Source organism: Primulina tabacum, chromosome 13 (assembly GCF_025594145.1).
Source record: "Primulina tabacum isolate GXHZ01 chromosome 13, ASM2559414v2, whole genome shotgun sequence".
Classification (NCBI taxonomy): domain Eukaryota; kingdom Viridiplantae; phylum Streptophyta; class Magnoliopsida; order Lamiales; family Gesneriaceae; genus Primulina; species Primulina tabacum.
In genome coordinates this window covers 30,267,466-30,292,262 of record NC_134562.1, presented here as the reverse complement: position 1 = coordinate 30,292,262, position 24,797 = coordinate 30,267,466, and the positions used below count along the sequence as shown (strand labels likewise).

The 24,797-nt window shown below is 34.9% G+C and overlaps 1 protein-coding gene across 7 annotated transcripts; it reads left to right on the top strand.

Moving 5' to 3' along the window:
* Positions 1-21,098: 21,098 nt before the first annotated feature.
* On the top strand, positions 21,099-24,288 carry LOC142522917 (BTB/POZ domain-containing protein At1g67900-like). Of its 7 annotated transcripts, none has more exons than XM_075626506.1 (6): positions 21,099-21,449; positions 21,548-21,624; positions 21,898-21,985; positions 22,125-22,194; positions 22,286-23,554; positions 23,619-24,288. In XM_075626506.1, exons 3-6 carry the CDS (start codon positions 21,927-21,929, stop codon positions 24,099-24,101), a joined length of 1,881 nt encoding a protein of 626 aa, XP_075482621.1. In that variant the 5' UTR covers positions 21,099-21,449; positions 21,548-21,624; positions 21,898-21,926; the 3' UTR covers positions 24,102-24,288. The 7 variants fall into 7 exon arrangements, with proteins under 7 accessions (XP_075482621.1, XP_075482618.1, XP_075482623.1 ...); XM_075626503.1 differs by having other exon boundaries at positions 21,545-21,624; XM_075626508.1 differs by lacking the exon at positions 21,548-21,624 and having other exon boundaries at positions 21,099-21,458.
* Positions 24,289-24,797: the final 509 nt, after the last annotated feature.

Sequence of the window (24,797 nt, the reverse complement as noted above, 5' to 3'; positions counted from 1 at the left end):
ATGGCAGCGACTGTTTCTGAATTGAAATGGTTAAAAGAGTTATTATTGGCTCTTGGTGTGGATCATTCGAGACCAATGAATCTGTACTGTGATAGCCAAGCTACCCTTCATATTGCTGTGAATCCAGTGTTCCATGAGCGAACGAAACATATTGAGATCGTCTGTCATTTCGCCCGTGATGAGATACGTAATAATAACGTGCAATCGGCTTATGTCCCGACAAATGAACAACTGGCAGATATCTTCATAAAGGCATTGGGAAAACAACAATTTGAGTATTTGCTTGGCAAGTTGGGCATTCAGAATTTGCATGCTCCAACTTGAGGGAGGGTATTGGGATATGGAATGAAATATTGTGTTAATATTGTGAATAAGCAATTATTGTGTGCATCGTTTATATTAGGAAATAGTATAAAGGGTAGGATATGGAGAAGATTGACTCCATAATTGTAGGGAATACTTCTTGTATATATATTGTATTGAGTTCATTCGTAATAAAACATCACTTTCACATCTCAAAACTCTTTCATACACACAAGCATTCTCTATATTTTTCATATTCTTTGACTTGAACGTTGGAAGTGATACGCTAAAAAACTTTCTGGTCCCCTTCTAACATTTTTGCTCGTGTTTTTAGGCTACCACCCGAGGGGCTGAGCTGACCTCCAGAAATATATTCCCTAACCATAGGCCAGAATCACCATTTTTATCAAAATCAATTGGTATTGTCTGTGAGAACGTGAGTTGAAAACGTAGATACGATTGGATGAGGAAGAGTAAAAAAAAATCATTCATAGAGAAGATGAGGCAAGTCATTATGACAATCAAGGGTGAAATTTAGTGAATCTCACTATGCATCAGCTAGCTCAAGCTAATCAAGATAATGATAGATGATGTTCTCCAAGTTCAATTAATTCAGTCATTCATTCAATCAATAATAGCCGATCGGTAAACAGTCAAGAACAAAAAAATCCAGATATTCAAATATACAGTACAATATGATCAATAATTTGTGACATGCACAACATGATGTAATATATGAATAAATCATTATTTTATGAACATCACTCTAAATTTCATTCCAAATGCCAAACTCTATTATTGAAGAATTCATTAAAAAAAACCTCTTGGTAGAAACCATGCAGTAGAAATTCTCACCTCGGTAGCTTGCTTTTCCTCTTGATTTCAATCCGATTTATTTTACATTGGTTATGACCAGTAGTAGGCCGTTAGAACTTATAAAAAAATCATTTGTAAAAACTTGTACCGATTAGTTTTGAATAAAACTTTAAAAATCATAATAATTAAAATACACTTCCAAAAAGCATCCAACTTTTTGAAAATTCCAAAAAATATTACAGAATCAGTCGGAAGTCGGAAATCTAAAAATCGGGGTGGCGCGTGAGATTCATGCATGGTGCGATGACGCGTGTTGTTTTTTTGGCGACCACACATGGCTAAAATTTTATAGTATGATGTAATTTCGGATGATCTACAACTTTTATGTTGAACACATTTTGAAATTAAAAACGGATCAATATCAGAATTTGAAAAACTAGAATGAATGTCATGTTCATTTTTGGATGACCAAAAACAGTAATTCCTACTTCTTTTAGGATGATCGACCGGAACATTTGTAAACTAAGAAACATTTTGAAAAACTTGTATTTCAAAACCGAAAGCATATTCGTTTCAGAAGGAGTAATTTGAGTTTGAAATAACTATCTCAAAATCGATTTTCTGAATTTCTCTCAGAAATTGTTCTTCACGAACTTGAATTTTTTAGAAAAAATTGGATAATCATATTGTTACACTTCTAGCATGTCATGATTTCTAGATATTAAAGGGTTGCTGTGTGAAAATATTTTTGGACAAGATTTGTAATTTTCCTTGAATTTTCCACTCTAATTTCCCACTACACCTTATCATCTATAAACCCACGAATTTAGATCAAATTTTCTGATAAAATGCTTCAAAATTGATGTATTTATATGAGGAGATGAGTCACCAAGCATGGACACTTGCATTGGTTTATTTTCAATTTTTGACAGTTTTTTTCTCCAAACTTGACACATATTTCAATTACATTATTGACACATTGACCATTAAACTAGTGACACTTAATTATTTATTAAATTTAATTATTAATAGCCAATTTTGAATTAATTCATATTTTATTAAGTTTATTTAATGTTTTTATATTATATATTGTTTTTATTTAATTATTTATTTAATTTATATTATTAGAATATTTTATGTGGTTGTATCGTTCAATTTAAATTTTATTTGAAGAATAAAAAAATTAATTTATTAATATTATTTATTTGCATTTTTATTTATTTCATCTAAACTCCTTCGTGTAGATTAGTGTGTAAGCAAATTATTTATATACGTCAAATATTTTTGCAAGAATAAATATTTTATTGAAATTCTTTTTATTCTCTTTAAATTTTTCTTAAATGCCCATGTTATTTACTTTTATATATTATTTTTAGTTAATCAGTATTATTTTATAAGCATATTTTATGTATTTTTAATAATTAATATAAATTTATTTAAATTTTTATGTTGAGGGTAAAGTTTATTTTATTTAATTAATTTATTGTTATTATTTTTATTCAAATCATTTAATTAAAATTTGACTTAACACCTCAAAATTTTGGAATGTAATATTTATTGTGTTTTGATGCAGGAAAACGGTACTCTAACATATATTAATTGTATTGTTTATATTACTATCTTTTATAAAAAAAAATGGGAGTTAAAATAATTTTTTGAGGGTCATCTTATAATTTTAAAAACGCCATAAATATATTGATCAAATTCTAAAAGCATTTTATTTTTATTTATAAAAAATAATTAAAATTATAATTTAATAAATTTATAATAACTAATACATGTATCAGACTTTCCAAAATTTTTAAACCGCTAAAATATTTTTATTATATTTTTATTGCTTAACGAATGAAGCTTGAGCAAACTCGTTAAACATGATAAACAAAATATTAACGAACTGAGCTCGAGCTATTCGCGAGCTTAATAATTTTCAAATGAATCGAGCTTGAGCTTAATAATAAAAACTCGAATCGAGCTCGAACCGAGATCCAGCATATACGTATCTTTAACGAGCCGAGCTCGAGCCTGATGAGTGTGAATCCTATGAGACACAACAAACCGGGTGAAGCCTTTTGGGCTTTTACGTGGGCCTTCTGAATTTGGACCATATAAATAAAATAACAAATAGGCGGAATAGTCCAATATGGAGGTCACAAATGAACATATCAAGTTCAAAACATTTTGAACTGATTTCACAAAAATAAAACAATACATTCTTTCTAAAAAACACGATATAAAAATTATTTTACTTCTGTTTTAAGATCTGCGTTTCTAAATACATGAAGTATGAGACATATATTTAGTTTGAAATAAAAATTATGTTTAGAAAATGATGAAAACAATCAATCGATTTCCGAATAGATGGAACTTAGGGTGCAAAGGAGTCAAAGCCACTCGTGAGCGGTTCGGTCTAAAATCGAATCGAGTTTCATTTGAGTGGGCTCGATTCGAGTTTGAGTTTTAATTGTTTCTACTCGATTAATTATATACTGAGTTGGGTTAATGAAATTATGCAATATAAAATGGTTTGATTTTATTTTTTAAGCTCGATCCCTATTATGCTACAAGTATGTTCGAGCTTTTCGAGCACGAGCTCGAGTAACTTGATATTTCATGAGTTCAATTCGACGGTGAAATTGAATATTCGATCGAGTTCAAGTCGATTTCAAGCTAACAAAATTTAAATAAATTCGAACTTGAGTAGGCTCATTTGTACCTTAGATAGGAACATAATGACATTTTTTTACTCGATATGAATGAAAATAATCCACACACGACTATATGATGTCGGGATGATATGGCCCAATCAATTCGAGTTCCGTCATCTCATCAATTTACCAGTTTGATCCAAAAAAACTCAGTATAACTTTTTTTGAAAAGATTTCACAAACTGGCGAGCAAATTCAAACATTTTGAGGTAAAATGTTCCCTTACCAACAGATCATTTAACCCGTGTGGTTTGGAAAAAAAATGGCTGAAAATATTAATCAGAAATTAATGCGTGTTCATATGCTTGTCTCTAGTCATACGACAGTCCAAGTACTCCAACATATTTTACTATAATCACATAATTAGAATGCAGTCGAATTACTCGTAAAGATAAAGCAATAAACGAAATAAATATACTATTGAAAGTATGAGTAAATAACCAACAGTTAGTCAGATGGAGCACCAACAGTCAGACATGTGTAAGGTCTCACAGGGCATGGGGAAAATACTTGACTTGTTGCAAGCATATGAACGCGACCTCAGTGCGTCAAATATATGTGTGTGTGTGTAGTTCAACAATATATATTGAAAATTAATAGTTATTTTCATTGATAAAACTTTGGATAAATATATTAGAAACAGTTTACGACTTAAATTTGAATCTAATGAAGACATAATTCTGCTTCTTTTTTTCTTGATTTACTCCACATTATTTAATCTCAGTTTTAATTCGTTATTTTTTCCAAGTAATTTTAATAATTATTTCTACGCGACACTGATGTGTTTAGTGTCACGTAAATACTTTGTTTAAAAAAAAAAACTAAACAAAGAATCAAAATTGCCAAAAAAATGAAATATACACTATTAAAATTCAAATTTAATATCATAACAAACTAAAATTGCAAAGTGTTGAATATAGCAAATTTCCCAAACTTTTAAGGTACTATACAATTGTTAGAGACATACACTGATTAATGATTATTATACATAGAAATAATGTTGGTATTAGCAGATGAATGTCTACTGAAAACCCACCAGAAATTACACAAAGGACCCACCAAGAATCACATATCGTGACCATTCCCTAGAATTTGTCTAAGATCTAACTAATATTTTCAGGTCTGATCTGGTCTGGTTTGTATGTTTCAGATCAACTTGGCTGCAGGCGGCACTTTTCCATGTTCTGTCAGCTCAAAACTGCTCCCTTTGCCTTACTTCAGTTGAGTCCATGTATAGGTAAGTATATTTTATAGGGCCCATATGTTTAGTCGTAATTCGGTTGAGTCGCACGCACTAATCGATCGATCCCCCGGACACCGTTTTAAATGAAGCCTTTATCCACCACCCGGTCCTTCCCCCAACTTGGAAATTTTGCTCCTTTTTCTTACAGGATTGAACTTGGTACGTGGTTGGGTTTTGGTCCCCTACCAGACATTGATTGAGCCAAGACATGGGCTGGGTTCTTGGAGTTTGTAAGAACTTCGTGGACATTGATTCGGACATTTCATTATGTGATGATTGTATCATGTTACACTTTGGCAATACATATGTATTCATTTCTAGTTGACAATGAAGAGGTTATTATCGATCTAGATTTTTCGGAACCTTGTTTATCATATAAAAGGAGAAATTACATTTTTTGTTATGTAACTTTTGAGTTTTTCGATTTTGTTAAATCAATTTCACAGTGATACTCCACTAATTTGCATTTTCTTTTCAATTTTATTCATATTCTATCGGAGCGCTGAGGTGATATAAGATATGTTAGCAGTTTTTGGTGTCTTGACATCGTTTTCCAATAACACGTTATCATTCATATGACAATCGAGTAAAATTGAAAATTATCCCTCAAATTAGTGGACTACACCACAACCAAAAATATATTTTTCACATATTGAGCACTAACATAGATCATTATACATATATTAATAAAAATATAATATACTCTTTATTATATATAATATCTTTACTTAATAAAAATAATGTCATTCTATATTATGTTTATTATCTTTGGAGCCAGCTTTACCCTACAACGTCCAAGGAAGAATAGACTACAGAACAGTCTAAATATTTGGTTGATGGGTTAGCTTTAATAAATAGTAAACTAAAATGGGACGAAAATGTTTTTTTCCCCATAAATGGTATTCCATTATTTATTTATTTTTGAACTAATTTGGCAATTCTTGTCTAAATTCAAAAGAAGAAAAGAGGAACTTTTAATTATTTTAATTTAATAATTTTGATTACAGTTGACTAACGAATAGTTATTTGGAGATATGAAAGAAAGCTGAATCCGCTTTGATAAGAAAAATTTTAGGATCCACTTCCAGCAAGTGTCATTAGTCCGGACGCAGGATTTAAAATTACCCTGAGCCTGAAATCACGAATAAGATCGTTAGAAGGATGCCGGGAGGGTGTTCTGGCGTATCCCCTCCGACGCTCAAGTCAGAAACTGAAGATATATGGGGAGAGCAGCTAAGGGTGCTGCTGAAAACAATATCTTGAATCCCCTAACAGAATACTCAAACCTGATATTTATAGGAGAATACTTGGGCCTTAATGAACTTGTCTTCCATTTGGACTAGGGATGTGCCAGGGGTAGTGGGCTCATCCATGGAGTATCACACTTATTTACCGAGTTATGTTGTTTGTGGCATTCAAATATGAGAGATGAAGCAAGAAGAAACCAAAGGAATGACTTTGTAGAGGCAAGTGTTGAACACTTTCTCCTTAAGAAGAATTTGCCCCTCACAGTGTGCTAGAGGTTTTCCCTTCTTTGGCTTCCTACAATCCTTGGCCATGTGACTTGGTTTTCCGCAGATATAACAAGTGCCTTTGAATTTTTTTTTGTTTGGTGGTTGTTGGCCTTGTTGTGGTTGCTTCTCAAACTTTCTCTTCTTCCCTTGAAAACTCGATTCAACAATGTTCACCCTTGCTGCCATTTTACTAGCCTTGGCCTCGGTGTTCTTGTTGTCCTCTTCTATTCTCAATCTCACAATGAGATCCTCCAATCTCATCTCCTTTCTTTTGTGCTTCAAATAATTCTTGAAGTCCTTCCACAACGGAGGGAGTTTCTCGATCAACGCAGCAACTTGAAAAGATTCGCTTAGACTCATTCCTTCCGCATGAATCTCGTGCAAGATAAGTTGTAATTCTTGCACTTGACTCATGACTGATTTTGAATCCACCATCTTGAAGTCCAAAAATCTCCCAACAATGAACTTCTTCAAACCTGCATCATCCGCCCTGTATTTCTTGTCAAGCATATCCCAAAGTTCCTTGCGGTCTTGACTTGACAATACACATTGTACAATGCATTGTCAAGTCCATTTAGGATGTAGTTCTTGCACAAGAAGTCACTTCATGCATCTAAAGCGGCCCTCATGTTGGAATCTGTTTCGTTCAGCAACGGTGAGAGGATCCTCCTTCAAGAACCTTGACAAACTCAAGGTTGTGAGATAGAAAAGCATCTTTGTTTTCATCTTTTGAAATCCGCACCAGAAAACTTTTCTGGTTTCTCTCCTGGTGCAACTGTTGCATGTTGAGTTGTAGATGATGATGCCATTGAGATTCTTCTTGCAAATGATCAAAAATCCAAATTCTTCTTAAGATTGTTGTTTGTAATATTCAAATATGAGAGGAAAGCAAGAAGAAAACAAAGAATATTATTTGTAGAGACAAGTGTTGAACACTTTCTCCTTAACAAGAATTTTCGCCGCACAATGTGCTAGAGATTGTGGCAATCTTCTCCCAATATACAACTACAACTCTTGAATAATGATCACTCAAATATTCAAGTTCTATAACAAAGAAATGAAGGAACTCTCTCTTGTTGAAGAAGGAAGAAAACAATATGCTTATGATTTGTTATGTGTAATTATATTTTTGATTTTCAAAAACCAACATTTTAATGTTTTTCATATGAAGAGACATGATCTTTAATTCATAGGGGGTGTCCCTTGGCCATTGTAACTGATCACAATCATCAAACAATGCCAAAGAAATGAAAAAATGTCAAAAAAAGTCAGAAAAATCCGAAGGGACGCGTCTGTGCGCGTGCGACCAGCAGCGCTCAGCAGCTCTCGGCAGCGCCTGCCGAGAGCGCTCGGCAGGCGTGCGCACCCGCGCACGGGTGCGCGCCTGCTACTGTTCATGCCGCTTTTTTACGTTTTCTTCCCTTACATGTTCCGACTACTCGTTTTAAGTTCTTTCTACATTTGATGAACTCGTTTCGAGTTTAATTCAGAACCACCGAACATAATATTCGTTCATTAAGCTTCGTTCTTCGTTTCGAATTTTCTCAATCAAACACATTGATTTATTTGCTTAATTTTCATCCATTAAGCATCAAAATTCCAACAAGTTATTTATATTATATTTATTTAGCATAAAATGTAACATAAATTGAAGCATATGGTTTTATTAAATTAAGGAAATAAAAAGGTCCCCCATAAATAATTGTATCCTCACATTTTACCTTGTACTCTCTCGGATTTTTGTTGTCAATTGTTAGAAACCAAGAGATTTGTAAATATTTATTTACATATTCTCCAACAAGAAGAATTGCTGAAGAAAACTTGTACACATTCACCCGACCTTAGTTCGTCCTCTAGGTAAAACCGGATGTGGTCGTCGTCGATACATATTTGGAACTAACTCTCATTTCGTCTTCATTTTCATGACTTAATTTGTGATCTATACGACTTCATGTTATCTTCCAAATGTTTTACGATTGACATGGAGGTTACACATTCATATATTTGATTAATTTGAACTGTGATAATAAATAGATATGATATATTTAATATAAACTTGAGAAAATTTCCTGCACCTTATAAATAAAATAAACTCCATTATTATTTTTTTCAAAAGTTGGTGCACACGTATATCATTTTCTATATTTATTTATTAAAAAAGTGAAATAAAAAAAACAAAAATGATTTATATCCGAATCTTTCATACGGGACCATTGTAGTATCCATTTATTTCTTGTATCAAACGGACTTGCAAAGAATGGAATGATGCTCACCATGACCGACAATGAAAATAGTTTCTTACCTATCATAAAATATATTTAAAAAACCATAAAATATTTATCATTATTTTAAAAAATATTTTTCAAAAATTTGTAATATATTTAAAAAAAAGCTATCAAAAGGATATAAAATATGTTTAAAACAAAGATACCATATGTCACGCCCCGAAATCGAGACGCATCATATGTTTAATAATTAAAAATCGTGAAACAACAAGCAACATAATACATAAAATAATCAAAAGCCAGTTCATTACATAAATCAAGAATGTTTTTACAATGCTTAAGATAAATGCGGAAGCGATAAGGTATTGGAAAATAAAATTAAAATTAATGTTTGAAACTTCACTTATCGAACTTGATCACAACCCCAAAACATGTGTTGTTCATCATCTTCCAATTGAGGAAGTAAAATGGTGAGTGTTTGGAGAAACTTTCAGCATGTGGAGGTCAATCGTACACAAGTATATATAATATAACTTCTAGGGTGCAATGTTGCAGAACATATTGCAACATAAATCAAGACATGAGACATATAGAATTCGAAACAAGACATCAAAACATATCAAAACAAGGAACTGTTATTTATCTCTTTATCCATGATATACTAATCATTCCATAATTGTTACTTTGTAAGGGGACAAGACCATATATCGGTTATTATAACCCACCATATTAGGGCCTTATCTTATCATGTTTCGAAAATTTCTTTTTTTATACTTTTAATTCGAATCACAACAGTGTATTTTCAAGACTTCATAGCATAACAGATGAATCATGCAGAATGAAACATATATGAATCAAATGAAGTGAAACGAATATTGTACCGTCTAATTTTAAAAAACAAGAACATCATTATTTTAAAACATAGTAAACAAAATTGTCGGAAAGGTCACTAAAGTTGACACAATTCTTGGACAACAACTCTTCTTTGAGAACTCGAAAGTTACTGTCTTCCTTGCTTGAAATGAACAGAACTTTGCTTGCAAATAGTTGCTCAACGATGGGCAGAAATCAACTTTAGAGAATGGATAACGCCTTCATAACCAAGTATGGACACATTTTTAGCTCGGAATTGGCAGCATTCTTGCTCAAATAGGTGGTTGTAGGAAAACTCGAAACTAAGGAGAGAAATCTTTTGTGTTTGATATGATTTCTTTCAACTTTGGGGTGATATTTATGGGCTAGAATTGGGAGAGATCTTGAAAGATTTTCAGCCTGTAATAATCATCATTTTAATGGCCTTAGACACTCATTATATGGCTGTTACATGCTGATCAAGGGTCTGTTCAAAATTCAGATTTTAAAGGTCATTAGTGGTTGTTAATGATGGTCAAATTGTGCTTCAAATTTTCGAAATAAAGCTTGATGGGCTGTAGGTTTGTTTATTATGTTTTTACTGTCACCATCACATTACGTATACATTTTTTTCTTCGGAGAGAAAAGCGTGAGTTCGAACCCACATAAAAATGAAAAAAAATGTTCCACTCTCGCCCACACTTGACCTCTCATCTCCCAAGTTGCAATAAAAAAAATGAGATGCTTTGGAAACTTAATTTTCAATTAAGATAGTCTTGTAAAACATAAAAACGTAGTACTAAAGAGTTAATGTGGGGACCCAGACGCTAATTCAATCCTTAATCGTCTTTAGGAATAATTCAAACAATTATAATAAACAAGGTCTAATTTTTTTTTTTAAATACAAAGCGGAAACGTAATGTAATTCAATTCAAATTACATATTAAACATAAACATACAAATCTTGTTTTATCTACAAGAATTCAACTGGGTTAACCTATATATCAGTGCTGAATCCTAAGTTGCTTCGAAGCCCGGATTTCCACGCTATCTAGTCCAGCCTCGTTCTTTCTTGACCCTGATCCTATCCCACCTGTCGTCATGCACACATACAAACAAGACAACAGACGGATAACTCCGGTGAGAATTACATTCTCAGTATAAATCATGTATACATGCAAAAACAATCTAAAAGCATATAACAGATATTTCTAACATGTATTCAAATCAGAATATAAACCCATATCAAGAATCAATCCTATTCTAAACATGTACCATCATCAGGAACATAATTCATCATGTACCATATTCAGGAACATAATCAACATAACTCAATATAAACTGTCAATTAGACTCATGACTCCACATTTAAGACTAGACTCAATCCTAGTCTAGGATCCCGGTTTCCAGATGTGGTATTCCTATATCGACCAACAGTAATAGAAAAGACTACAGTTCTATCCACGTCGATATAACCATAACACCCAGATATAAAGATGTCGGTATTCCTATATCGACCAGCAGTAATAGAAAAGACTCCAGTTCTATCCAAGTCGATATAACCAAACATCTAGTGTCCTGACCTAACCGTCATGGACTGTGGTCATATCGCCAATCCACTATCTTGTGACATCGTGCAATGTGCCCGTGGCGATCCCACCACTATCAGGCACTTCTGTCACAAGATTACTCGTCTAATACCTGCTGCCTATAAATCAAGAGAACAAGTACATCAATCAAATCAATACAATAAGGTAAAGTATGTGATTTAGGGAAACTCGAGCCAAACCTCACTCGAGTTGTGCAATCACAACTCAACATTAATTTATACTTTTATCTTCTCGGTCCGACAAAGACGAAGTCCCGAATTCAACTCTGTCCATACCCAATCTGATAATGACAATCGAATAGATACAATATCAGTACGTAACTCAGTTCAAAACCTGTTCTGATCAATACTCAAATCAAAACATAATCGGATCAATGCCAATCGACATATGATACCACAATACAATCTCAACCAATACCGAATCAGATCAATATCAATTTACGGATGTTTCGACGGCATAACAATACAGTCTCGATAACCCCGTCAATTCCAACACCACAGATATAATACCAGAACTCATAATCAATATCGGTGCAACTCATAATTTCAATAACAATACAAATCTAATATCGAATCTCAATTAATCAATTCCAAAAATCATAACAATTACATAACCAATCCGTTCTTTAATCTGACTTCGATTATACGATGTCCACTGTATCAGAAACACCATATATGATTCCTATTCAATTCTGACAACATCATAATTTCAAATCGTATCTAAACATAACAAAACTTACGTCCAGTTGTAGCCTGCGTTGATAGGAACACAGTACTGAAGTCGGATTCAAAATCAAACAGACGGTTCGCTCGTAATTCAATTTCGAAAATCAGGGACGGAGTCTTTTCCCCGAAGCTTCTTCGGATAATTCAATGTAAATCTCGTCCATTTACATATATATATATATATATATATATATATACACATGCATGAATCAAGAAACGTGGTGACTCCTCAATCTGCATGTCTCGCGCATATGCGCGACTCCAAATGGCGCATATGCGCGAGACCTACTGGTCTCAATGCTCGGCTTCGCAACTACTGGCGCATATGCGCGCCTCAATCCGGCGCATATAGCTTCTGTTTCAAAACGTTCCTGTTGCCATGCACACATACAGACAAGACAACAGCCGGATAACTCCGGTGAGATATAAATATCCCAATATAAACAATGTATTAAATGCATTCATATAAAACATATATAAAAGCATAACAAACATCAAAATATGTATCTAATCTGACTACATGAATCAATGACTCGTGATCTAATCTTATCTTATCTCAAATCTAGGGATCCCAATCTAATTTAGACTTTGGTATTCTGTATCGAGTGTCTACGATAGACGTCGATCTACATCTAAAGCTTTTCGATACACCGTAAGTCTAGAGTCTTATCGGTTCTGAGAAAGACTCGGCGGTTCTGCCCTAGCTAGGCAAAGTCGCGCATATGCGCGAGACCTACTGTCTCGGCATTTCAATACTCGCGCATATGTGCGCCTTCCGTCGCGCATGTGCGCCTGAACTCTCTGGACGTTCCTGCGCATGTGTGCGCATTCAAGCCGCGCATGTGCACCCAACTCTCTGGACCTCTCGCGCATATGCGCGAATCTAAGTCATGCATGTGCGCGCATGGTTCTGTCTTCCTCGCGCATGTGCGCGGGGACTCTTCTTGCACCTCATGTCAAATCTTCTTTCGGCTCTCCCGGTCTAATCTCTTCTGTCTATAATCATATCAATTAATCAATAAATCATTTCAGATTAATCTCGGATTACAGTAATTAAAATCTCGGGCCTTACATTTCTCACCCTCTAAGACATGATTTCGTCCTCGAAATCACAAACAATCAAATCAGATAAAGAAGGAATGTATAATAGAGGTTAATTTAGGAAAACTTATTCTATAAAATCATTCTGTTTAGGAATCGATAATCTGTATAACCAATCTCCTGGTTTCTATCTTCTTGTCTTCATCTGTCAGCGATTTAGACATTTCCTATACAAATTCTGACATAACTGATTTCGTTTATTTACATCCAAACTGTCCGTTCGAATTATCACACATTTCCTGTTACCAGAATAATACTGAATCTACTACTGTGTGCCTCTGACAATACCTGTCATTTCAAATTCGAAATATCTAGCACAAACAATTCAGCTAATTATATAAAATAAAGCATTACCTACCTGGTATTCTGATTGATACACTGTTCTGACTATCGAAATCATGTTCTGAACAATCTGATCAAACTTCGGAACTGCTGTAATTTTCAACATCAGCTCTGAGCCGGCTTGAACTGTTCTGAAGTTCTGCCATTATCAATGTCGTTTTCAGCCACTGATCACTGTCTCAACTGTGCTACAATTAATCAGTATACTATCTTCAGATATCACAGACTCTGAATACAATCTGTTGCAATCTGGATTCATAGCCGAACAATTCTGTATACAACAATCTCAGCTCCAAGAATATTCAATACAAATTTCAACTGTTCGATTCAATCAATCATACGCTGATATCAAATCAAAATATCATAGATAAAACGAGCATAAGGTCATCAGAACACTTCGGAATACAGGATTTATCAACCCATACACAAAACTGAAGTATTTCCCAGAGAAACACATAATCAGATGTAACTCTAACTCTCAGGCAGTAAATCTTCTAACTGACATTTCAATTCTTTCAATTCAATCAATATCATTCTGTACAGGAGTCTAAAATGAAATCCATACCTGATATCAAATCAAGGCTGAAGTCGCTCTCCCTGATATAAGACAAACCCGAATTTTATCTGGAACGACTATAGCAACTCTCCTGCTACTGACAAATCATTCCCAGATAGGCTCCACTTCAGTAATCAACTGAATACATAAGGAATTACTCCATTCTTTTCGATAATCATCGAATCATACATAATACGGATATCAAGGAATTCAAAATCGAGAATCCTTATCGTATATCATTAGTTCATCGGCCATTTCAGGTCCGAATCTTACCATCTCCTGGCAAGAATCTATAATAGTTCTGTACTTGTTAGCATATTAATATCAATAATGAAATCAGAATCAGATAACACAAGTACAATACAATCTAATTCAATCTCATTCTCTTTTTACTGCAGTACACAATATATCACAGAATTTACTGATATCAATTCCTCTCCCCAAAAGGTACAAGGATCAATACTACAGTAATACAGACCCAGCAGGTACAACATATACCAATGCAACTCAGTCAAAGATAATCGTAGGGAATGCATTAGTATATATCAATACATATGCAACATAATCATAAAAGATTATTACCTGCCACTATATCATCACGTGTGTCCTGGGTCTGTTCCTCGATCACTACCACCCGATGATTCTGCTCCCTGAAATCTTCGGGAACCTTTCTGTGGACAAACTCTAGCAAAGTGTCCCTGCTGTTTACAGATATTGCACCTACCAGTCACTCCCTGGCACTGCTCCATGGGATGCTTCCCTCCGCAAGTCCTGCAATAAACTCCAGTATAACTCGGGCTAGAACCACTGGAGCTAGTTGAACCGCTCCCTAACTTCTTGAACTGTTTCTTTCGAGCTTTCAGTAAATCTTGCTTCCCACTCGTACTGCCCCTATCCAATCGAAGAGGGAATTGTTGTGTCTGGGGTTGCATTGCACACAACCTTTCTTGTTGTCTAATCAGACTCGCCTCAGCTCTTTTTGCTTTATTCAAAGTATCAGCAAAATGGTAAGGTCGCTGCATATTTATCAATGCAACTATCTCTGAATTCAATCCTTTGATGAACTGCTCAGTTACAGCTTCATCATTCCCAGCTATCTGAGGAACAAAACGCAGTAGAATAGAGAATTTAGCAACATATTCTTCAATATTCAGTTGGCCTTGTCTTAAATTCTCAAACTCTGCTCTCTTGTCCTCTCGGTACGATCCTGAGAAGAATCTTCGATAAAATTCAGCTTTAAAGACTTCCCATGTAATCACCGTACCCCGCTGTTCTAATACTCTTTTGGTTGTAATCCACCAACTCCTAGCGACCTCGTGTAACTGATTGGGCACCAGTTTAATTCTCAGTTCATTTGGATAATCAAGTGAATCAAACAGTATCTCTATATCATCTAACCAATTCTCACACTCCACTGACGTCTCATTACCCTTCAGAATCGGCGGTTGAAACGATTGAAACCTCTTCATCTGTGTTTCCATCAAAGTTTCTGTCTCATCCATCTGATCAATCAAAGTACTACCCTTTCAGGAATTCTTCGAGGAGGTATATCTGCTTACCACAAGAGTTAGCCATCACATGAGATAAATCAATCTCAGTCCCTTTCTGATCAGCTTACCTCTGATCGAGAATTGGTTCTGATTTATTTTCAAATCAGACATATTACCAAATCAACTCAGGTATTCAGGTAACATGTATTTAAAAACGGTAAACATAATATCATGCTAGCATACACAATGTAATTCCACATTATAAGTAAATCACATGCTAGCAATCACATGCAGGAAAGAAAACTCAATCTACCTCGCTCACTCTCTTCTATCTCAATCTCAAGAACCTACAGTTCTAGAACCTACTGTTCTGGAACCTAATGCTCTGATACCACTTGTTGTGGGGACCCGGACGCTAATTCAATCCTTAATCGTCTTTAGGAATAATTCAAACAATTATAATAAACAGGGTTTAATTTTTTTTTTTAAATACAAAGCGGAAACGTAATGTAATTCAATTCAAATTACATATTAAACATAAACATACAAATCTTGTTTTATCTACAAGAATTCAACTGGGTTCAACTATATATCAGTGCTGAATCCTAAGTTGCTTCGAAGCCCGGATCTCCACGCTATCTAGTCCAGCCTCGTTCTTTCCTTGACCCTGATCATATCCCACCTGTTGCCATGCACACATACAAACAAGACAACAGCCGGATAACTCCGGTGAGTCTTTTCCCCGAAGCTTCTTCGGATAATTCAATGTAAATCTCGTCCATTTACATATATATATATATATATATATATATATATATATATATATATATATACACATGCATGAATCAAGAAACGTGGCGACTCCTCAATCTGCATGTCTCGCGCATATGCGCGACTCCAAATTGCGCATATGCGCGAGACCTACTGGTCTCAATGCTCGGCTTCGCAACTACTGGCGCATATGCGCGCCTCAATCCGGCGCATATGCGCCAAAGCTTCTGTTTCAAAACGTTGGCTACTGGAATGCTCGCGCATATGCGCGCACATAAGTCGCGCATATGCGCGAGACCTACTGTCTCGACATTTCAATACTCGCGCATATGCGCGCCTTCCGCCGCGCATGTGCGCCGAACTCTCTGGACGTTCCGCGCATGTGTGCGCATTCAAGCCGCGCATGTGCGCCCAACTCTCTGGACCTCTCGCGCATATGCGCGAATCTAAGTCACGCATGTGCGCACATGGTTCTGTCTTCCTCGCGCATGTGCGCCCATACATGTCGCGCATGTGCGCGGGGACTCTTCTTGCACCTCATGTCAAATCTTCTTTCGGCTCTCCCGGTCTGATCTTTTCTGTCTATAATCATATCAATTAATCAATAAATCATTTCAGATTAATCTCGGATTACAGTAATTAAAATCTCGGGCCTTACAGTTAACTAATTAATTAACTTTACTTTCTAAAAGATCAAATTATTGCATGCATATATATATATATATATTCACAAGTTTGATCCTTGGTTACGAAGTCAAATGTTGTCATTTTCTAACCAAACACTCAAATATTGGAAATATGTACGATTTATTATTAGCAGTAAAAAATAAAAATCATATAAGATTTTGGATAAATATTACAAAATTCAAAATTAATGAATTCATTATTACAATTAATGCGATGTACTATTTATGCAAACTCACGTCTTTTCATGTCCAGGTTTCATTAATTACTCACATAATTCACCTTAAAAAAGTCGAACCCACTTGATTATTTTTTAAATGTTTCCATTTTCTTTATCAAAAGTTATTTCAACTGCCCACTTTGATGACAACAGCTACTTGAGCGTAATGGAATTTTAGTTACACTTCTTGAAGTTATAATAGTGAAAAACAAAAGAGGAGCAAAATTAAACAAACAGAGAATTATGAATAAACGATCAAAAGCCAAAACATAACGTAATTTACGAAATCATAACCAAGATTTGAGTACTTATAAGGCCAAAACATAAAATAAGAAATTTTAGATAATTATATTTTGACTATTTTCTTTATAATATATCGTAACACAAATCAGTTACCGTATGACGATACCCCCGAGATAGCGCGGGCCATGGATATGGATTGTGCCCGGGTCATGGATAACCCGAGACTAATTGATGTGCCCGAGTGAATACTTACCACCCGGGTTCCCTCGATATGAGCACCGCACTCGAGTGAACTAGCAGAATAGGATACGGACTGCTGTCCCATCTCTGACACCGATCCTAGTGGTTAACAAAATCAGACAGGGAGGATATGACTAGTATGTGACTTGACGTGTCATGGTATAATCAGCCGCCATACTATAATTAGTAGGCAGCACGAAAAACGAGGACATCATTACTTCTCCTACTATAAATATCAGGCTCTCTCTTTTCATCTATTGGATACACCGATATTAAATACACCAGCATTGATTACTCCTTTATTGTCCAAACTCTTTCTTAGGCACCAATATCACAACCATCACTTAGTTATATTGGTATTTTTTAAGTCATTCACTGACTTAAGCATCGGAGTTGCCACGTCGAACACCCCTCCTTGCGCCCATTCACTTGATTATCTTCTTGAGCGCAGGTCGCCATAGTTACTCGGGAAAGAAGCTTCTGGTTTAGACATTCACATTGCTCTTATTTCCTTCATTATCTTGGTAGCAGATTCGGTGGAGCATCCGACCCGGCTCATCCATTTCACTCGGATTGCATCACCGTAAAAAAAAACAAGAAGTTTGCTACACACTTGCACAATATCCTTGTAGCCAAAAATCATACTATTTAGTCATGAGAACGTGTTTAAATGGAAGGATTTAATTTATTCATATTGCAAACCTCTTACATATATTCCTCAATTTATTTGGTTAATCCTAAAAAAATTTAACCTTTCTATGTAAAATAATAATTTCAAATTGTTGATTGTTTTCTAATTCGTTTTCAAATCAAATCAAAATGTGATCTTGATCAAATTCTTCATACAAAAATTCCCTTTTGGTTCACTCGTAGTGTGGAACCTTGATGACGCTTAACTACGTCATTTTTTCAAAGCATGATGATCAGTTAAACTTTTAACTATAAAATAATATTGAGGATTGAAAAAAGTAAAGAGTGAATTTATTTAAAGAAAAAATAAAGCAAAACATCGCTTCTTCTTCTCGTGGTAATAAATTAATCTTGAGTTAATTTAAGGGCTTAAAGCCACCATCATTCCTATAATGATAGTGATACCCATATCCTTTTACATCCCAATCCCTTTTTGCTCAAGGAAAAATAATTTTTTATCCAAGAACCATCACATATATCGATTAATTGGCAAATCCACTAAGCTTATCTAGCCAACGCTTGGATCATGCTCTATCAATAATTTTATTAACTTGGAACCGCATGTATCTAAAGTACTAGACCCTTTGACTTAGAATTAGTAAGTTATTTTTTGCACGAATAAAAGGATTCAAAATTGAATTTCACATAGACATTGGCTTGGTTAAGCGAACTCATCGAAGCTGCGTTTTTTATCTGAGACTTGCGATTTGGTTTTAATCAACCAACTTTTCAAAATTTGATTTTGGTACACTAAGTTTTAATTTTCAGTTATTTTGGTTTAGGCAAAAACTTGTGTGAGACGGTATCACGGGTCGTATTTTGTGAGACGGCTCTCTTATTTGGATCATCCATGAAAATTATTTTTTTTATGCTAAGAGTATTATTTTTTATTGTGAATATCGGTATGATTGACCCATCTCACAGATAAAGATCCGTGAGACCGTCTCACAAGAGATCTACTCTTTGGTTTAAGTGCTCGGATCTCACCGAAAAATGATGATATAGAACCAGAAAACACTAACACAGCATCGAAATATACCGGTGCAGAATAAAAAAAAAGTCAGTAATTAGACCAAAATAGTCGAAAATTAAAAGTTTAAGTTCCAAAACCAACCTTTGAAAACTTAATAAACTAAAAACCCAAAGTTGAATAAATTAATGTACCAAAAATCATTTTCTAATATACTAAAATACCAACTATTTATAAGTGTAAGACCAATGACATTTGAAACAACAATAAAACATAAATTAAAAACATTTTCACCTCATGAAATGGATGAAACAAGAAGGTGGAGACAAATAAGGGTGATTACGGTATGGTTTTGTGATTTTTCTTTGAAAAATTCAATCGAATTGTCATATGTGGTCGGTTAATATTTTAAAAAAATAATTGCGATTTTATATGTTGAATTAGATTGACTGTTTTGAACGGTTTCAGACGGTTTCGATCAAATTGTGGATTTTTGTGAATGATCAAGTAAAATGGAAAAACTAGAACATATATTTTAATAGATTTGAAAACAATAACAACAAAGTGTCTTTCAATATAAATTGTAGTTCAAATCATACAAAAATAAAAATATATAAAATAAAAATCAAAATTCAAAACCAAGTTAATAATTTTACTATCCTTGGACACAACAAAACCCTCGTAACAAAATGACATTTGTCAGATTTAATACATTGTTGTTTTATTTGACATTTGGTGTGGCATAATTGCTTATAATTTCTCAATTTAAGATTAATTTAAAGAATATTTAAGAAGAAGATGTTTGTTTTTTGCAGGAGGAAAAATTTTGAACGAGATTTGAGAGTGAAATGAATATTTTATTCCTATTTAATTTGTACTCTATCTGAAAAGAAATATAAGAATTTTGCATTTCCAGAATAATTTAAAATGATAAGATTTATTTCTAGATAACTCTATTGTTGGAATTTATTCCACATAGGTTAATTTAGGAACTTATCTATAAAATATAATATCTTAGTTGAAAATAGAGTTTGATTCTTATTAAAATCTTGGTTTTCCTTGTTTTTAGAATTTGAGTATCTTTGGATAGATATTAAGGAAAAAGAAAAATATTTATATAGTGGGAATACTTAGAGAGAAGATCGAGAAGGAGTTTTGCTAAGAAAAATCACGTCGCAGCTGCTGAAGGATTTGCTAAACTTGCACAAGTTCAGTATTTGAGATTTCTGTGTAAAGGGTATGTGTGATTGATTCACGGATTTATCGTGTTGCTGATTGATGTCGACAACACTCACTAATAACATTGACGCATAGAGTTGATCGAAGAGTGGTTATGTTAGTTTTAAGCCATACATGTTTTTGATTTGTGCATCTAGTATCTAGTTTGACTTTTTGATGTAATTTAATTCATTAGAGTGTCAAGGAATTTAGGTTTGGAACTTTCAATAGTAGTGTTTTGGTGTAAACGATTTACATCATTTTCTAGTGAATTTTTTGCCATGAATCATCGCACAAGTATTTAAGTATGGTATCTATTCATTAAAGTTTACGTATGTGTTAAAAATAAATTTCCGCGGCATGTTGTGTGCTCGTTTTGACAACATCAGAGCACAACACTAACGTCTGATACACACAATATTTAAATTTTCTATACGTACATGAACAACTCTTTCAGAGAGAAAGTAAATGATGATTTCTTTATATTATGTGTCACTATATATGTCCTTGGTTTATAATTATTATTTTTAATCGTGTTTTTTTAAAAATTGATCATCTTCCATCTTTGGCATTAAACCGTAAGCACAAGACCTTGATGCTATAAATCTGAGCCACGTTGAGAGGGCTAGCGACGTACGATGACAGGTTATCAAGCAGAGTTGGACTAAAATAGTTTCGAGGCCAAAGAGAGCCACAGCGATATTGCTGTGGCAATGATGAGGGAGAGCGACAAAGTGGGCGCAGCATGAGCACGTGGGCGTCGCCTTTCTGACTTTCTCTCATTGCCTGCACGCTGTCACGGTGGCTCAGCAGCCCCCCTGCAGAGCTCAAATATCAACACTCTGCAAAATGAAAAAGTAGATCCGAGTTCAGAAATGATTGGAAGTAACTCGTGAGAACCAAAAGGGAAAAATAACCTTAAAATCTTCAGGTGGGTGCCGTATTTTATCGTATCTTACCTAAATTTGGTGACATGTTGATGTATATGTGTTTTTTTTTTTGGTTTTTTTTTTTTCAAATCTGTAGCAGTTCTTTTGGAGTAAAAAGGACGATTTTTTTTGCATGTCCATTTCAAGTTTGGTAGAGAATTTGACCCGTGTAAAAGGGTTATTACAGTGCTTTAATTTTCTTGGAGTGCTTCTTAATTCTTGGAAATTTGCTCGTCTTCAACCTAAAGTTTCCTCGAGGTTTATTTGGATTTTTTTGTTTTCCAGTTAGTTTCCAAGAATTGAGAAATTAACTCAATCTCCGACAAAAAGATTTTGTTTTGCAGCTGGAGGTGACCATTTCTGTGTTATTGGTAGTGTAGAGCAGCGAAGTTTTCAGAAATTTTTTGTTTGATTCTAAAATGGTGTTGCCTTTTCTGGTAAATTCTACAGTTTCAGTATCAAAATAGAAGGTTCAGAGGATGAAGTTTATGAAGCTTGGATCTCGCCCCAACACATTCTATGCCACAGAGTCTGTAAGGTAATTTCGAATTTCAACTTTTTTTTCTTTTCTTTTCTTTTCTGTTGTGTTTTATATTTGACTCTCAGTTTCCATGAAGAATTTGTGAACATGATTATTTGTGTTAATTTGTTTGATTACAAAAAGTTAGAATATTCAGGTCTGTATCATCTGAGGTTTCAAGTGATCTTATCATTCAAGTCAAGGGAAGCAGATACTTACTTCACAAGGTAAATTCAAATTCCAACACAATATCTTTTTTTTAATGTTTTCAACTGATTAAAATATGATTATGAAAAGCTTGAGATTTTTATTGCACAGTTTCCACTTTTGTCGAAGAGTTTGAGGTTGCAGAGACTGTGCTTAGAAAGCCCTGAAGCTTCCCAGATCCAAATAATCCAAGTCCCTGAATTCCCAGCAGGACTGGAGGAATTTGAACTCTGCGCAAAATTCTGCTATGGCATAACAGTCACTCTCAGTGCTTATAACCTCGTATCGGTCCGATGTGCGGCCGAGTATCTTCAAATGACAGAAGATGTCGAAAAGGGTAATTTGATATGCAAGATTGAAGTGTTCTTCAATTCTTGTATCCTCCATGGTTGGAGGGACTCAATTGTAACTTTGCAAACTACCAAAGCCTTCCCTTTGTTGTCAGAGGATCTTGGGATTACTGATAGATGTATTGGATCCATTGCCTCTAAAGTTTTAACCAATCCCACAAAGGTGAACTTATCACATAGTTATTCAAGAAAGGAGAGGGACAACGTATCGTGCAATGGATCCGAGTGTCGTATGAATAAAGCTGCGGGTAGTAATAAAGGATGGTGGGGGGAAGACGTGGCGGAATTAGGGATAGATCTTTATTGGAGAACAATGATTGCCATTAAAGCTGGTGGGAAGGTTCCTTCAAACCTTATCGGTGATGCGTTGCGAATTTATGCATCACGATGGCTACCTAACATTCCGAAATTCATGGACATGGAAAATGAGGCCGAATCCAATAGCAGGTTGTGTTCGAATGGAGAGAAAAGTTCGAAATATAGGCTGCTCTTAGAATCAATGGTTAGCTTACTACCAGCTGAGAAAGGTGCGGCTTCTTGCAGCTTTCTGTTGAAATTATTGAAGGCTGCTAATATTTTGAAAGCTTCTTCCTCTACTAAAATGGAACTTGAAAAAAGGGTTGGTATTCAGTTGGATGAAGCGACAGTTGGAGATTTGTTAATGCCTAGTTTATCGTCCAAAAATGGCCTGGTATACGACGTGGATATTGTTGTGAACATATTAGAACAGTTCACGTTACAAGGGACGAGTCCCCCAATAAGCCCTCCGATAATCAAGAAAGATTTTGGAAGGCGGAGGTCTCGATCTGCTGAGAACCTCGATTTCGAGTTTCAAGAAAATCGGCGATCATTTTCTGCATCACACAGCTCAAAACTTAAGGTGAGAAAGCTTGTGGATAAGTATCTTCAAGAAATCGCCCGCGACAAGAATTTGCCTTTGTCAAAGTTCATTTCCCTTGCCGAAGCCATTCCAGATTTCTCCAGGCTTGCACACGATGATCTGTACAAAGCCATTGACATTTATTTAAAGGTAGATCTTAGAAATATATTTATTTTTGGCCAAAAAAGAGCTCTCATTCATGGATTTTCAATAGGTACATCCGGAACTAGATAAGAGCGAACGGAAGAGCTTATGCCGAATATTGGACTGCAAAAAGCTATCCGTGGAAGCTTGTATGCATGCTGCACAAAATGAAATGCTCCCATTAAGAGTTGTAGTGCAAGTTCTCTTCTTTGAGCAAGCTCGAACAGCACAGAATGGCGGCCAAACGGCTGAGTTACCGAGCGAAATCAAGGCCTTATTAGCAGCCCACAAGAATACCTTACAGAAAGCTGCTTCTTTTAGCACCAACATACCAGCCGAAGATCAGTTGAGTGTATCAGGCCAGAAATCGCCATACTCAAATCTTTCTACTCAGAAAATGAAACCGGTCGAAGAGAATAACTCAATTGTCAATTTCCCGGATGGAGTCGAAAAATCTTCGAAACTCAACTCCTTAACCATGGTTCCTGACAGGCCTAAGAGAATGTTCAGCAAGTTGTGGCCAATCAACAGAAGTGCAAGTGAGAAGAACTGAGAAATCTTGTTTAGTTTTTCTTGTTTGTGTTTGGTTCTTTATCCGCCAGAGTAAATTGTACTCTGCCTTTATTGAGCTCTTTTCTCCATATCCTAATTCTTAAAGTTTAATCACCAGGAAAACCAAATTCCCAGTGAATTGTTGGTGTAATCTATGCTAATAATGATAAGAATGCATGTTTCTACAAGAGAGAGAATTATAATGCAGCAATCTCTTTTCGAGCCAAAACTGGTCGAATCGTGATATTTGACGTTTGAGCTGTTGTAAAAATAGATGATTTTAGCTGTACTTTTATCATCAATCCTAGCTTTTCTTTGCCAATTTATAATCCAAACTCCACCATATAACATAATGGAGCTTTGAAAACTCATGAAACTATATCATAGCCTTTATTAGTTAACCACACAAGAAATACAGATATCACAGTCAAGAAATGCAAAAACACAACACTGGATCATTATATCGTAGTTGTTTCATATTATTCGAGTCAGAGTACTTCACTTCGACCTACGGAAGCTTGGAGAATCGATGCCGTTTCCGGAATATCACATCGTAGTTGTTTCGTATATGATTGAAGAACTTGAATAATGGCTCACGCAATCGTTAAATAAAGTTCGAACTCGAGTTCTAATTTAAAACAAATTGATCAAGTTCAAACAAGAAAAATGATTTGTTTAGTTCAACCCCAATAATGCT